General features: G+C 40.7%; 1 protein-coding gene across 2 annotated transcripts; it reads left to right on the top strand.

Moving 5' to 3' along the window:
- The first annotated feature begins 1386 nt into the window (after nucleotides 1-1386).
- RELL1 (RELT-like 1) lies at nucleotides 1387-16540 on the top strand. Of its 2 annotated transcripts, none has more exons than XM_014959528.1 (6): nucleotides 1387-1624; nucleotides 3254-3325; nucleotides 4658-4715; nucleotides 8465-8704; nucleotides 9557-9711; nucleotides 14058-16540. In XM_014959528.1, the coding sequence occupies exons 1-5, from the start codon at nucleotides 1456-1458 to the stop codon at nucleotides 9702-9704; spliced, it is 687 nt and encodes a 228-aa protein (XP_014815014.1). In that variant the 5' UTR covers nucleotides 1387-1455; the 3' UTR covers nucleotides 9705-9711; nucleotides 14058-16540. The 2 variants fall into 2 exon arrangements, with proteins under 2 accessions (XP_014815014.1, XP_014815015.1); XM_014959529.1 differs by lacking the exon at nucleotides 14058-16540 and adding an exon at nucleotides 10481-10547.
- The last annotated feature ends 269 nt before the right edge of the window (nucleotides 16541-16809 follow it).

Raw genomic sequence — 16809 nt, 5'->3', positions numbered from 1 at the left:
CCTCCTCTTCTCCAGGCTGAACACCCCCAGCTCCCTCAGCCTCTCCTCATAAGACTTATTCTCCAGACCCCTCACCATCTTTGTCGCCCTTCTCTGGACCCGCTCCAGCCCCTCAAGGTATTTTTTGTGGTGAGGGGCTCAAAACTGGACCCAGCCCTCGAGGTGGGGCCTCCCCAGTGCCCAGTCCAGGGGGACCATCAACCCCCGAGTCCTATTCCTCATGCTGTTCCTGACACAGGACAGGATGCTGGTGGCCTTCTTGGCCACCTGGGCACACTGCTGGCTCATGTTCAGCTAACAGTTGACCAACACCCCAAGGTCCTTTTCTGCCAGGTGGCTCTCCAGCCACTCTTCGCCAAGCTAGATAATCCAGTTTAAAACTGCTTTGGGGGCTATGGTCTGTCAGGACTGAAGGGGACGGGACCTCCTAAAGGCGAGACAGGATGCTGGTGGCCTTCTTGGCCACCTGGGCACACTGCTGGCTCATGTTCAGCCAACAGTCAACCAACACCCCCAGGTCCTTTTCTGCCAGGCTCTCCAGCCACTCTGCCCCAAGCTAGATAATCCAGTTTAAAACTGTTTTTGGGGCTATGGTCTATCAGGACTGAAGGGGACGGGACCTCCTAAGGGCACTTTGCCTTTTGGGAAACCATAATGACCCACCACTTGGAGAGTCTGAAGCATGGACCTTCAGCCACATGATGAGGTTTGGTGTGGGAATTACCTACCACAGTTATAAAGAAACATCAAGAGATGTTACTTGTTTGAGCAGCTCATGGTGCTTGTCCCCAAGAGAGGTAGAAAACCCGAAGAGTTGATTTGGAGATTCATTTGGAGTAGAGAGGGGAAAGGGCAGAGTACAGGGAGAAAAGAAAAATCAAGGCTATTTCTGTGAAACCTGATGCTTTGTGAGGGTCAATACTAAATCCTGTTCTTACTCTCATATTAGGGAAGGATCCATCTTTTTTTTTTTTAGCAATTTTGCACAAACTTAGGACCCGAGCAATTGCGTGGCGTTTTCCTCCCTGATGGGAACAAGGAGCCCTGGTGGTGTCCTTCTTCAGGGAAATACGTGAGCCCTCCACTTGAGATAACAAACTTGTCAGCCTGATCAGAAAGATCATTTCTTCTTCACTGTTATATTGAAGAAAGATCATGCGGGTTTTTTTTGTATGTTTTTTTTTTTGTAAATCCTTTTATGAAGATGGTTTATTTGTAGGGGTGTGAGTTCTCAGCCCGTAGAGTAAGCATTGCCCATTCAGGTCATCGTGGAAGGTACGTGACATCGACGCTGTGGGGATTTGATCGTGCTTGTAATCTTCTAAATGCTTTGAAGTGATTTACAGCATATAGTAATAACTGTATTTCTTCGTTTCCGTAGATGATGGAGAGTTTCTCCGGCTTTTGTCAAACCATGGCTTACAGACCACCACTTCCACGACTAAAACTGATGGCATGGATGGAAAGTCTGAACACCTGGAGTATATTGCCTTTGCACTGGTTCCTGTTTTCTTCATCACGGGCCTCTTGGGGATCCTCGTCTGTCACATCCTTAAGAAAAAAGGATATCGTTGTACAACAGAGGCCGAACAGTTAGAAGAAGAAAAACTGGATGAAAAAATAGGTAATCAACAAGTATCACAAACAACTTCTTATTTATGTACAGTGCAACTGCTGTGGAGTATTTTATTGTGAGACTTCTGTCATCTCGCCCTCTATATTCGACATCAACACCATATTAAGAAAAGTATTGTTATTATTCTATGTATGTTAGGTCTTGATCTTTGCCAGTCAAAACTAGGAGTGTTCCAGTTTCCCACATGAGTTCTCTGACCTTTGTTTTGTGTTGAGCAGTCTTAATTTGTTCCTGTTGTGGTGTCGTTCCTAAAGCTGAGCCTTTGGACTGACTGACTGATTGCCTTCTGGTTTGTTATCTCTGTTGCTTATAGCTTTTTCTAAAAATACCTTTCTTTTTGTTCTACTGTTTGTTTGTTTGTGCTTGTTTTCTATGGTTCCTTATTCCCATCTTCTCTTACTTGGAAAAAAAAAACCACAACAAAACCCTAAGAAAAGAGTGTTATCACTTGGGAAGGGCTCTAGTAACCTGGTGTAGCATTTGGTTAAGTGAATACAAAGGCAAAGTCACTTGGAAATACTTTGGGCCTCTTCCCTTCTCTCAATTAACTACCCATCAGTAGGTTCATAATCACAAATTACAGCAAATTACAGGTGTGGGGCAGGTAATGAGGTGTCAGCCTGTTCTTAATTCCTGCCTGGGGCAGTGAGTGGGACTCTCTGATCTGTTAGTTGTGCCACCGAGGTGAGCGGTAACCAAAGGGGGAGGACTTCTAGCCCTTAATTTCAACTTTTAGCTCTTATTTTGTGTCTAAATTGCACTGTAAAATTTCAGGGGTGAGGATAAAGGGTGGGTAGAGAGATAGGAAGCCCCTAAATTACTACTAAGAGACAAATTTAGGGTCTTGCCTATTAAACTTGCCTCAATCCTGTGATTTTTTTTTTTTTTTTTTTTTCATTTTGTAAAGCTCTTCATAACAATTATTAGGGAGGGACAGAACTGTGCCTCTCAGTTGTCCTGCTTCTCTTCCTGATCTCTCTCTGCCTTCTGAGGTTATTCTGGGGGAGCTTCTGGGATTGTTAATGGATGCAATCGATTCCAAAAGGGTTAAATATAGTTATGAGGTTTCTTCTCTTAAATCCCTTGCTCCTGTAGTCATATGAGATGACTTTTTTTTAATTAAAAAAATCAAATATTAGGTCCTTGCAGCTGTGGTGAAAAGCTTAAATTGAATCCTGCTTGCACTAGAAGCTGATAATACCTATTTTAAAATAGTGACTTGAGACAGTTGAAGGATTTTGGTTGGTTGGTTTTCTTCTTCCCTGTGGTTAGGTTTAGGAATGCTGCTCTCTTGGTTGTCTCCTTATGAGCTAGAGAAGGAATTTTGATGCATGTTGGAAAATTGGAGTTTTTCAGCTCTTGGATGAATGTTTTAGAGCTGATGTGTAGATTCCATAAACTCTTGTTTATATTCTGTCCTGCATAAGGACTCAAAAGTCTCATCTAAGCTTTCTGACAATAGATTGTCTTTTCTTTATCTAACTTTTTTCCGGTGTGTGTGCATTTGGTTTTTTGTTTTGGCTTGGATTTTTTTTTGGTTATTCCTTTCTTGTAAAGTAAATCGGTTCTTGACTTGGAAGGCCAAGGTATTGACACCGTGTTTATTTCCTTGCACAGAAATGAATGACACTCTACATGAGAATAGCGACACTGTGGGACAAATTGTTAACTACATTATGAAAAATGAAGGTATAGTATTGTGATATTGAAATTATGGGCCTTTGCGATGGTGTTCTGTAAAAAATACTACTTTTTTTTTTTTTTCAGATATTCTTAAGTATGGTGTGTTTTCATTTAATAACCATTTTGCACAAGCTTAACTCTTTGAAATTGCCATCAGAAGGCAATAACTTCAAACAAAATAAGGAAGTTCTTTGCTTACCCGAAAGCTCATTTGTGTGATAAGTTTGGTTCATGCTTTTCTTGATATTTTAACTCTTTGGGTGTTAGATTTTGGGGTTTTTTTTGGGTTTATGTTTTTGTTTCGTTTGTGAAGTAAAAGCTAAAGGTCGCTTTCTTAATGGCAATGCTGAAAGCCTGGAAAATATTGGTGGTTTGACCAGACTGACCTTGTTGTCCTGAAATGACTCCTGCAGCTTTGTCTGAGGGAAGGTTTGTGTGTGACTGAGCCAATAGGGCAGAGTAGGGCCAGCGCTGAATTTTGAAGGTGGTATCTCCATGCCTCGTGTGTGCAGAATGAAGGATAAAGAAGATATAACTGACAAAAAAAAAATAATTAAATCCCACTGAAGTAGCCTATGGAAAGGTTGGTTAGTTCAGATCATATTTGCCCAGTTGAAGAAGCATTTAGGAGACTGTATATTTTTATAGTATGAGAACCTTTAGCCTTTTAATATTACATTTTGTATAAATGAAAGTTCTCCTAAGCATTGAGCTTGCTTTGAGTTACTCCTGGATGAAGACTAATCCTCTGGAAAAGCTGGTTTTGGGTTGGCTTTGGTCGTTTTTTTTTGTTGTTGTTGGGTTTTTTTCCCCCCCCTAACTCTTAGGGCTTTGAGCTTGTGTATTTTTGCTCAAGGTTGGGATTAGGTCCCCGTGTGTGTGGGTTTTGGTGGTTTTGTTTAATATGTGAGTAATCATTTTATAAGGCTTTATTAGTATGTGAGCAATCATTTTGTAAGGCTTGCCTGAACTGGCATTTTTAATCTTAAATTGCTTTATACAAGAGAGGGGATGATACTCCTGTGGTCAAATGGATGTTTTAAAGGTTTTTAGAGATCTCGCTTGGGGGTGTTGTGCAGATGGCTCTGTGTGTGGCTTGTATTGGGGAAGAGCTTTGAGTGCAATATGAACTGTAATTTTAGTTAAGAAAATCCTATAGAATTACATTAACTCTTTTTTTCTTTTGCATCATTTATCTCATGTCTTTTTGGAGATATTTCGGGTGAAATTTCTTTTGAGGACCTTTAATCTTGCTGTTTGTTTTTGTTGGGTGTTTTTTTTATTTTTCTGAAGTTAGAGCCGTACAATTTTGAAGAATTCTATTTATTCTCATTGCAGCAAATGCTGATGTGTTAAAGGCCATGGTAGCAGATAGCAGTGTCTTTGAACCTGAAAGGTAATTACTCATCTTTTTTTAATGCATGTTTCCTGAGGCGACTAAAACCTTACCCTTTCAAAGGGTTTCATTTCCCGAGTTACCAGTTAAAAGGATGATACTTTGATTTCCTTGTGGTGTCTCCGAGTCACTCAATTTTCATGTATGCTCTGGGTTAGTAACTGGCTCTTCAGGATATGGGTTCCAGGTGTGTAACGCAGATTTATTGCTTTTTTGGGCTAAAGATTTACAGAGGCTGCAAATACTTGTTTGCTTCAGGGTGAAGTTACAAGGTGGCTTATTCCAAAGCTACTCTGACTTGAAAGAACAAGGCACAGCACTTGCTTCATTTGTTGCTAACTTCAAATAGACAGCTTTTTCTGTGTCTCCTCCTGGTTTACTTTTTCCTTTACAATTGTGATGATAATATACATTGGCTGACCTCCCTCTTCTTTTTTTTTTTTTCTTTTTCCTACACACCTATTTAGGGAATTACGTAAAGTAGTTCAGCTCTTGAGTTGCAGATGCATCATTTCTGTAAAAATGACTTATATCTGTCCAGGAGTGCCTTTAAACTATGTAATTTTACTGCTTTTCATATGGGTTCATATTCAAGGCAGAGAAGATGAAGGTTCAAGCAGTTCTATGTCACTAATAAAAGCAGTGGGAGTGCGTAGTCTTAACAAAACAAATAGCGTTTGCTTATCTCCTGCTTTAAGGGTGAGAGGCTGGGTTATTGACCTCATTTCTAATCAGGGTTTTTATTCTTACTCAGGATAGGAATTATTTCAAAACTTCATGGCACGGCAGAAATATTTGTTTGAGTCTTAACCCAATCTTTTTGCGTAACTACGTGCGATGTTATTTTGGGAGTTTTAGACTATTGTGAGGAATTAAAATACGAGGAATTAAAATAAAAAGTAAGGGCAAGGGAAAAATGATGACAGATATTCTTCTGACAGATACTGCTAAAGCTCTAGTAACTGAAGTGCAAATGCACTATATTTCTTACTAAGTTTGGGGCACTATAAAATGCTTCCTAACACTAGGAATAGTAACGGCAAAGTGAAATCTGCGCTTCTGCCACTTAAAGCCATCAATTCCTCTGTTTGTGTCGGATGTGGAACAGATTTTACTTCCCTTACAGCATTCTCTTATTTATTCAAAGACCATTAAATGCCTCTTGTCAATATTTTTGTTTTAAAAATAAGCATTCAAGTAACTCCAGTCTCTTAATGGCGTGTTTTTTGTCTTTAATTTGTTCTTTCTGTCCTCCTTTGGAGTCTCTTCAGTCTGTTGGTATTTTTCCTGAATTAAAATTTCTCTTAGTGGATGGAACGTTGGGCTGAGGCATGAGTCACGCTGAGTAATGTGACGTTAGGTTCACAGGTTATACTCCTGTAATTTCCACTGTGAAATTTGACCTATTTTCAGCAACAACCTCGTCATGATTGATGTTCAGCTTGTGATCTTCACTTTCTTTTTCTGAGGAATGATCAGCTTGCTGGTTGCTTTTTAATCTGGGGTTTCTGTCTGCTGAAGCGCTGAGATATGTGGAGTCCTTACTGCAACAGATCCAGTGCTTTTAATAAGATTTGTATGTGTGTGAGTGTGCCTTTAACACACGTGCTCTCCTCTGGGTACTTGTGCCATTCTTCTACTCCATTGCAGAGTCACAGAATGGCTGGGGTTGGAAGGGACCTCTGGAGACCATCTCCTCCAACCCCCTGCCACAGCAGGGTCACCCACAGCAGGTCCCACAGGAACGTGTCCAGGTGGGTTTGGAATGTCTCCAGAGAAGGAGACTCCACCACCTCTCTGGGCAGCCTCTGCCAGGGCTCTGCCACCCTCACACCCAACAAGGTCCTCCTCGTGTTCAGATGGAACTTCCCATGTTCCAGTTTGTGCCCGTTCCCTCTTGTCCTGTCCCTGGGCACCACTGAGAAAAGCCTGGCCCCATCCTCCTGACACTCACCCTTGAAGGATTTATAGGTGTTGATCAGATCCCCCCTCAGCCTTCTCTTCTCCAGACTAAACAGACCCAAGTCCCTCAGCCTTTCCTCAGCAGAGAGATGTTCTAGTCCCTTGGTCATCTTTGTAGCCTCTGCTGTCCCCTCTCCAGCAGTTCCCTGTCCTTCTGGAACTGGGGAGCCCAGAACTGGTCCCAGTGCTCCAGATAGGGCCTCCCCAGGACAGAGCAGAGGGGCAGGATGACCTCCCTCCACCTGCTGCTCACCCTCTTCCTGATGCCCCCCAGGATGCCCTTGGCCTTCTTGGCCCCCAGGGCCCATTGCTGGCTCCTGGGCATCCTGTTGTCCACCAGGACTCCCAGGGCTTTCTCCTCAGAGCTGCTCTCCAGCAGGTCAGCCCCAACCTGTCCTGGTGCAGGGGGTTATTCCTCCCCAGGTGCAGCACCCTACACGTGCTCTTGTTTATCTTCATCAGGTTCCTCTCTGCCCAACTCTCCAGCCTGTCCAGGTCTCTGTGGATGGTGGCAGAGCCTTCTGCTGTGTCAGCCACCCCTCCCAGTTTTGCACCATCAGCAAACTTGCTGATTACCCAGGGAACTATTTAAAACACTGAATATCATCAGGGCCAGAGTAAACACATTTAGCTTTTCCTTTCAGTTTCATATTATGCTACTGATATATAACTTTCTGATATGTCTTTTTCTTTTTTTTTTTTTTCTTATCAAGGTGTGCTACTTTACGCTACCGTAATTTCACCTTTAATACATTAAGCACTTGCTTGCTTCTTTCTGATATGTCTTTTTCTTTTTTTTTTTTCTTATCAAGGTGTGCTTCTTTACGCTACCGTAATTTCACCTTTGATGCATTAAGCACTTGCTTGCTTTAGCAGAACGTGGTGCACGACTGTCAAAATTGATGCTGAAGTCTAAAGAAGTACATCACCTGCTTTCTATCTGTGCTATCTGCTTTTCTTGTTTTAAAATAAAATTAGATTGATTTGATTAGATATTATCACTGAATGCCTTTTAGGGGTTGTACTGCTTTTTCTGTCTGTCTTTCAAAAAAAAAGCTTTTTTCGGAAGCTTAAGCTGAATGATCTGTTGGTTCCTTTTCATGGTAGAAGTTTTAGTTTTGCCTCTGCAATGTTGTGGGATGATCTTCTTCTGTGAGTTCTTAAAGATACTCTAGCAACTCTGAGGTACTTTCTGCAGTTCTCCAAGTGTGAATTTAATCGACTAATTAGTTGTCTTCATTGATACAAGTTTATGTAACCTGTTCTCTTTTAATTTTGCCTGATTTTTTTTTTTTCCCCTCTTAGTTGGTTTCCCTTTGTGTTATTTACCTTAACCGCGTGACTGCAGCTGAATTAATTTATGGAAGTGAATTTTAACTGCAAAAAAGTGATATTGGAGGGAACCTTAAATCAGACATCCTCACGTATAGAATCATACAATGGTTTGGGTTGGAAGGGACCTTAAAAAAACCATTGAGTTCCAACCCCCTTGCCCTGGGCAGGGACACCTCCCACCAGACCAGGTTGCTCCAAGCCCCATCCAGCCTTGTCTTGAACCCCTCCAGGGATAAATGGTCCCTGAAAAAACTTAGCTATTCACTAGCTGTCGCCAAAGGTTATATTTTGGTTTTTTTCCTCTCTTTGTTTTTTTTCCCTCTTTTTAAGAAATGGGATTTTATAGTGAATGCTAAATCTGTCGCCAAAGGTTATATTTTGGTTTTTTTCTTCTTTTTAAGAAACGGGATTTTATAGTAAATGCTAAATTTCCTCTATACTTTCTCCTACAGCCCTTTATCTCCTACCTCTCCTGGGAGCCCCACGAGCCCGGGGTCCCCTTTGTCCCCGGGTGCCGGTCCGTACAAACACAGCTGCAAGGGCCATCACTTGCACACTGTTGGGGGTGTGATAGAGAAGGATGTTTGTAGCCGGTGCAGCCACAAACGGTGGCACCTTACAAAGCCAGCTCACAAGTCTAAAGAGCACAGAAGAAGTCGTCTCGGAGAAGTTACAGTCCTTTCTGTGGGAAGGTAAGACTCTTATTTTATACTTTTTTTAGGGGTGCTACACTGGCCCGTCAGATGTTCACGGAGTCTACTCTGTTCATAGCATCAGCTGTTTGTAACCCTGTTACTGTTAGGGTGAAGTTATTTCTAGAAGAAATAAATTTGATTTTTTTTTTTTTAAAATTTATTTTAGAACTATGTAAATAGATGGGGATTTACTGTGGGTACAAATCCAAAGCTATTGCGCTGTTGATACTGGCTAAAAAGAAACAAGGATTGCACACTAATAAATTCCTCCGTTTCTGAATTTGGTGTTTCTCAAGGAAATGTTAGCTACAGAAACCATTTCATTCTGTTCCATTATTTTTAATTCCTCGCTTACGTTGTAGCTGTCCTAGAAAATTACTCTTCTAAGCAGCAGTATGCAATCTGCTTTAAAACACAATTCCCTGAGAAAGTGGGATTCAGGAGTTGTGAGGATTAAAAGTGCACGTAGGTAATAGGAATGGAGATAGCTCTGAAATGAAGCTGGGTCCCTGTGGGTGTCTGCTCCAATGTCTTGGGACCTGAAAACGTGTTCCTGTCATAGAATAGAATCATAGAATCTTTGAGGTTGGAAGAGACCCTTGGGATCATCGAGTCCAACCATCTCCCCTACTCTACAAAGTCCTCCCCTACACCATGTCCCTCAGCACTGCATCTAAACGTCCCTTAAACACATCCAGGGATGGGGACTCCACCACCTCCCTGGGCAGCCTGTTCCAATGCCCGACCACTCTCTCTGTGAAGACTCTCTCTGTCCCTGCACTGGGTACTGAGAACAGTCTCTCTAATCTCTGGGGAAACACAGCTGAGTCTTTCTTGTGCTTACCTCAGGTTTAGAGTCACCAAAGTGGAGCACAAATCGAATTCCAAAGAACGGAAAAGCCTGATGTCTGTTACTGGTGTGGAGAGCATCAACGGTGACACGCTGGCCACGCCTGACAAGCAGGAGGATGTGCAACAGAGGAGAAGCTCGGAGTAACCGGCAGGTATGAAACCCTGGGAGATAATATTGAAAACTAACAACAAAATACTGGCATGTTGTGAAATAAGTGAAGGTAATGGGTAACGAGAAACAAAGTTGAAAACGTTATTGGTTCTGCATGAAAACAGAATCCCAGAATGATGTGAGGTTGGAAGGGACCTCTGGAGATCATCTCCTCCAACCCCCTGCCACAGCAGGGTCACCCACAGCAGGTCCCACAGGAACGTGTCCAGGTGGGTTTGGAATGTCTCCAGAGAAGGAGACTCCACCACCTCTCTGGGCAGCCTCTGCCAGGGCTCTGCCACCCTCACACCAAACAAGTTCCTCCTCATGATGAGATGGAACTTCCCATGTTCCAGTTTGTGCCCGTTCCCTCTTGTCCTGTCCCTGGGCACCACTGAGAAAAGCCTGGCCCCATCCTCCTGACACCCACCCTTGAAGGATTTATAGGTGTTGATCAGATCCCCCCTCAGCCTTCTCTTCTCCAGACAGACCCAAGTCCCTCAGCCTTTCCTCAGCAGAGAGATGTTCTAGTCCCCTCCTCCTTTCCATTTCAAAAAGTTTCTACAGAAGTCTGCACAAATTATTTTGGATCACTCAGTTAACGATAAATTGATAAACACTAAATTATCCACCCAGTTCTTATTTAATTGTTCATTTAGACTTTGTAGTTAGAGTCTATCCTGAATAACTACAGTGCTGCTTCCTCACGCTCGCCACCCCACACCGTGTGCCCAGCCAAGGTGACTGCTTACTAATTACTTCTCTAATAGATGAATGGAGCTTTGGCTAATGAGAATGGAGACCTGTGAAAATGCTCATATGGCAGGGATCTATGGTAGGTTACTAAACCAGGAGGTTGGGGTTTTCCTGCGAGTCGTTAAAACTTAATGGGGTACCTCAAGCAATTCACTTGAGCATGTCAAAAATGTGTCTGGAGTAATTTTGGGATGCAGCCTCCTACATTCTGCACAAATTATTTTGGATCACTCAGTTAATGATAAATTGACACTATATTATCCACCCAGTTCTTATTTAATTGTTCATTTAGACTTTGTAGTTAGAGTCTATCCTGAATAACTACAGTGCTGCTTCCTCACGCTCGCCACCCCACACCGTGTGCCCAGCCAAGGTGACTGCTTACTAATTACTTCTCTAATAGATGAATGGAGCTTTGGCTAATGAGAATGGAGACCTGTGAAAATGCTCATATGGCAGGGATCTATGGTAGGTTACTAAACCAGGAGGTTGGGGTTTTCCTGCGAGTCGTTAAAACTTAATGGGGTACCTCAAGCAATTCACTTGAGCATGTCAAAAATGTGTCTGGAGTAATTTTGGGATGCAGCCTCCTACATTTTTTATTTTAACAGTTAAGAATGTTGGGCAGGGGGAAAAAACCCCATAGGTTAATATGGTTTGCTTTTAAATGATGACACACTCGTTTTTTATTTTAACAGTTAAGAATGTTGGGCGGGGGGAAAAAACCCCGTAGGTTAATAGGGTTTGCTTTGAGCTGATGACACTGATTGATAAACTGAAGGGAAAAGGTGATTTTTACACAAATGTGATTCAAAATACAGAACTTGACCCTTGAGGGGGAAAAAAGGGATTCTGGGGGTGACAAAATGGAAGTGAACGAAGCGCACAAACTCTGCATATGCTGAGGAGAAAGCCATGATTTTTACACAAATGTGATTCAAAATACAGAGCTTGATAAAATGGAAGTGAACAAAGCGCACAAACTCTGCATATGCTGAGAGAGGAGAAAGCCACATTGTGTCAGCTCAGGCCAGTTTCTGACTCTCAGGAACTTCCAACATATGAGGGAAATGCACATTGGAAATTGGGTATGTTTAAAAATGAAACAAGACCCAAACCCCCTCGAGCGTCTCGAGGTTGAAGTCTGAAAGGCCACGGTGCGAGATGTGGCCTTTTCTTTGTATCCTGTTGCTTATTCATTAAGAAAACATTCTGTAATTGTATTAATTGAGGAAGAAAGACAAAGTAGACAGCTGGTATGCAATGGGATGCCTTCCTCACGACCTTTCCTGGCAGCACTGCTGAGCTGAGCAGACGTATTTGTCTGGACTTTGTGCTCATCGTGAATTTATACCAATTTTTTTGGAACCGTTGCCGTAGAGGAAGACAGACTTAGAGATGTGCTGTGCCTCCAAATGTTTTAAAAAGGCTGTGGAGGGTAATTGCTCAGTGGGTAAGAAGGTAACCAGTAGGGTAGCTTGTCAGGAGGTGGAGTTCAGGTGTCAAAAATTAAGAAGTTGTAATGAGCATTGTGTCTTTATTGCTGGGCATTTGCAAGAGCAGACCAGGGAAACCCTTGTCAAAGCTGGTGTAACTATAGTTCACCCCACCTTGGAGGCAGGCAAATAGACTAAGGACGGTTGGGTTTTTTATTTTGCTTTTTGTTTTGTGGCAAATTAGGGCAAATCACAGCTTTGTAGTGGCAGGTGTCTCCCTGCTGCTCTGTAACCTATGAGGATCTACAGATGTCAGGGAACCACAAGCTTTAATCTTATTTTCCGATTCAGAACTATGTCCTGGTCCTCAGGGATTTATTTTTTTGTTGTTGGTGGTGGTTTGGTTTCTTTTTCCTTTCTTCCCTTTTTAAAAATCAATATTGGCTAAAGGTAGTACAAGATAACTTCTTCATTAGCTGCATTGGCATTTTCGTGGCCAGTTAATTGTTGTGTTACTCCTGTGACTAGTTGTTTTTTCTTTTCTGTATCTGCAATGGCATCACGATCAGACTCTTTGTAATGTGATTTATGACTCAAAGGCGGACTAGTTATCTCTTATTTAAACATTAGAAATGGAAAAGGCATATATGAAAATAAAGTTAATTCCAGCGCACTTTGATTTAAAAATTAAAAAAAAATAAAATATTTGAAATGGAAATAATTCTAAAAATGTTTTGTAGTCCTCTTTTCTTTCTAATTTGTTTTCCCTTCCCTAAATAAGAAAGCTGTTCTCTGTAATTACATAAAAGTGGTTCTCTAAACTTAAACCATTACTCCTTTAATCTAAAAATAAGCTGTTCTCTAGAGAGATACAATAGTATAGCTATAAAAAATTTAAATGTCCATCTATGGCAGCTTTTTGTTGTACAGCTTCCCTTGGGATTAAAGTTTTGCCCTTTCTGAAAACCAGATGTTCTAATAGCAGAGAACTGGCTCCACAGAATCTCTTGTAAAGGTCTCTCCAGTCCAACAGAGCTGTTTTGTAAATCATCCGGGAAGGGAGCCAGGCCTCTTTGATGAGCACTACAGAAAATAAACAGATTTTGCTTGAAAGGATGGTGATGCTGTTCCCTCACGTGGTTCTAGATCGGTTTTTGTCCCATACGATGATAAGCTGTTCACGTATCAACAGGTAGCAGTGAGACCTTTGCTTCAATTACTTATTTCAGACATCTAATGAATTATTAGAGCTTAATTTACTGTAACGCAACAGATATAGTCAGCATTTAAGACTTCTGTGCTCCCAGCCAATCAATTTATGATAAATAGGGTAAAGTTTTAGAGACTTTGGCTGAGATCTTCAGATGCAGAGGGAGGTGGCAGATGCAAATGTGTGTTTAACTGCTGTCAGAAAAGGTTTGTTCTGGCATCTGGAGGCAGTAGGTCTGTGCTTTGTGGCCTGACTTCAACCTTTGTGACTGGGAGTTCCTCTACGAGATGGAATTCCTGAGTTGGGCAGTCCCTGAATGACACAATATTCAGGGAACAGGAGTTCAGGGTTTTGGGTTTTTTTCTCCTCAACTGACATGCTCTTAGTATTTTCTTGAAGTGACCTCAACAGTATTTCAGCTTATCCCAGTGTCTTGCTGGCTGCATGGTTTGAAGTCGTAGCATGTCTTCTCCATGTCTCCAAGGTCCATCTTCTCAGCAGGCTCCATTTCATCACTTTTTATTTAAAATATTTTTTTTTTAAAGAGTAGCAGATATACAGCTGATAGTTTGGAATTTGGGGTGGAGCTCTTGCACGTCCATTGTAAGCTACTGAGTAAACAAAAATTGAAGGTTCTGGTGCACTGAAGCTGTGTAATATTTTCCATTCCTGGTGTCCTTCTCAAAGTTCATGTGCTTTGCAGTTTGTCCGTGTGTTCGTTCATCATTTTCCATGAGTAAAATTCATTCAGCTGAATTTTTAGCTCCTCCCCTCTAGGATTTCACAGACTGAACTTGAAATGCACGGCAACCACTTCATATAATCAGGGTTGTTTTTTTTTTTCCCCCATTTGAGACCATCTGCTGACTTTTTAATTGGCGTGTTCATCATACCCCTAATTTTGCTATTGAGGCTTATTTTCACAATTGCTTTCTTCTCTTGCAGGTGGAACTTATAGAAGAAACTTGTCTGCTAGCACTTTGGAGAAAACTGAAAACTCCCAAGAGATTCATACTATTTAAGGAAATGTATTTATGGCACTGTAGCATTTTACAAGTTCTGTGATGGCATCTGTGCAAGGTTAAACACTTAATGGTTTTTCACCAGTAAAAATCAGTAAGATTTAGACACTTAAATGCTGTTGAGCTGTGTCGACCTCATACCGAGTGTTGGGCTTCATCTTGGAAAGAAAAATTAATGCTTTTAGACAGGAAAGGTAAAAGCCTTATCAAATAATCTTAATTTTTTTGTACTTAGACAAGCATTTTTAATGAGCACAATATTAGGAGTAATATGATTACTCTGTGGATAAACAGTGATCACTCCTCTGGTCCATGTGGATTTTTCTCCTCTCTTCTTCCCCTCCGGAATCGACAAGCGTTTGCTGAAGGTAAAAGCCAGCTTTTGGAAGATGAAAATAGTCTTTTTTAACTGTTAACCGCTAGTAGCCCAGCCAAATATGCAAGGAAATAATCATGTCAGCCAAAATCTGCATGTGTGCCTTTTAGTACGGAAGCGCTCGGACTCTGTGAAGGGTATTTCACAGTAGGGAGTGGTTCAGCTTTCTGCAGATATTAAATGAAATCGTTGTCTTCCTCTTTACTACTTAACGTAGGCTGAAGAGCGGCTTTTTCTATGCAAATTGGGGCGAGCTCTTAGGAAGGTCCTTTTCCTCGAGGCCTCTTGTTCTCCCACTTCCTTGTAACTGCTCACTCCTGTTTGAAGAACGCCTGATAGTTTTGCCTTTCTCTTTTGTTTTTACCCACAGGTTCCTTATTAAAGCTAAGGCAACGTATTTCAGCCGTTATATAAGGATATGGAATATTTGGCATTAAAAAAAATTTATGGAGTATGTGGTAAAGTACCTCAAAGTGGCTTTATTGGACTGAGGGTAGCTGTTTTCATTGGCATCAAATCTTAAGCCAGTGTCACTCCCTTCATATTTCAAGAGTGACTTAGAGCTAAAAATAACCAGGGACGGTTTTGTGATGTTAATTCTTTTTGTCTACTTATCATGATCCCTGCTTTGTCCTGTTACGTGTTTTGGGGAGGGAAGTCTTTGCAATACTTCAGCAAATTTTGCTGTGTTACAGAAACTGAAAAATAACACTTGTTCTGAGTGCCTAAGAATATAAGCTCTAATGCAATGTAGCCTTTTAGTAGAGATTGCACTATATTCTGAGAATGAACTCGATGAAAATCAGTGTTTGGTTTGGAATTGATGTGTTTTTAATCAATGCTTTCAATACTTTTAGTCCAAGTGCTCTAAACTGTGTTTCTCCTTCATATCTGAGAATCAGGTTTCTCCATCGCTTTATGCAGTGTTAACAATCAACGTGTACAAAGATAAAAAATTCACCTTCTTGCTTATGTATTAGATGGTCCCACGCCTTGCCAGGAAACATTAAGTTTATTTCATTCCTGCTGAAAATATGTGTTGTCAATGGTCTTCCTTCTATTAGTGTCCGTGAGACACCGACTGGACCTATCAATATATATTTTTCACTGATGTTATATTTGCCAAAAAAACCTCCAACAAACCCACCGCCCACCAAAGACCCGAAAAGGATAAATCGTTTATTGTTGTTTTGAAAATGAGCATTTTTAAAGATAATTGTCCATCCTTGAGAACCCAAAATAACTGGAACTTGAGGGTTTTGCATCCCTGCTTCCATTAATTTAAACCTGGCTTATGAAATCTCTTCAATATTGAAACAACTTAGACACCAAGCTCACATTACAGGCATACTTTTTTATTCTTCAAGCTCCACTTGATTATTTGTATAAAGAGCTAATGTTTCTAGAAGAATTGTTTATAGTAGTCAGCTTTCAGTTTCCAGGAGATTGAGAGCTATGAGGATTAAATATTACTGGAAAAAGGGAGTATTGGGCAAAACCAAGCAGTTTCAAATAATTTTCAGAAAGGAGATACACAGTTATAGACTGTCCCAAAAGCTTTAAAAAAAAAAAAAGTGTTATTTTGATAATATTATGTTTTGATAGATGATGGGTTAGTACTGCAAGTAAATTTGCCAAAGGGATGGAAGAAGGTTTAAACAGAAATATGTATTTTTTTACTTAATTTAAAAGTAGTTTCTATTTTGATTCCATTGGGAAAATGGAGAATGAAAGAAATGAAAATGGATATGTAAAACATTGTTTACCTGTATAAAATACTTACAGAAGGTATTATAAAGCCTGATATATGCAAAAATTTAACTTGTGAGTTGCTACTTCAATAAGAGGATTTAGAATCTGTGCCTGTTTCGTTGCATTTAACACTACACCCTGCTCATTTGTAGGGGTATGGATATTGCCATATTAGTCAGCCTTTCTTAAATTTGCATATCAGATGTATTTTTAACAAAATAGTTTATATGCAACTTTTGTACTACCAAGCAGTAAATAAAAAAAAAAAATTAAATTGATTCTTAAACTTGCTTGTGACTTCCTTAAGCCTTTATCCATTGTGTGAAATGGAACCTGTGCATAGTCTTAATGTATAATGCATAATCTCTTTGCCTCTGGAGTTTTTTTTTGTGGAGGTAGTAAGAAGATCGAATTGTTGGGTGATGTTACTTCAGAGAAGTTTTATTTTCTTGAGAAAAAAAACACAATTGCAAATGTTACCTTAGTTCCATATTTTATATGGGAAAGAAAAAAATTTGTGCTTTAATCCAAGCTGGTATCTGATTAA

The sequence above is a fragment of the Calidris pugnax genome, unplaced genomic scaffold, assembly GCF_001431845.1.
Source record: "Calidris pugnax isolate Ruff unplaced genomic scaffold, ASM143184v1 scaffold288, whole genome shotgun sequence".
Classification (NCBI taxonomy): domain Eukaryota; kingdom Metazoa; phylum Chordata; class Aves; order Charadriiformes; family Scolopacidae; genus Calidris; species Calidris pugnax.
The sequence above is the reverse complement of the archived record's forward strand: the minus strand, read 5'-3'. Positions and strand labels throughout refer to the sequence as shown.

Bases quoted from the DNA above. Each gene is read 5' to 3' on its own strand.
- RELL1 (XM_014959528.1), top strand. From the start codon at position 1,456: ATGGATGGAAAGTCTGAACACCTGGAGTATATTGCCTTTGCACTGGTT. The intron at 1,625-3,253 runs GTAATCAACAAG...TTCCTTGCACAG, and splicing joins AAAACTGGATGAAAAAATAG to AAATGAATGACACTCTACAT. The intron at 3,326-4,657 runs GTATAGTATTGT...TTCTCATTGCAG, and splicing joins CTACATTATGAAAAATGAAG to CAAATGCTGATGTGTTAAAG.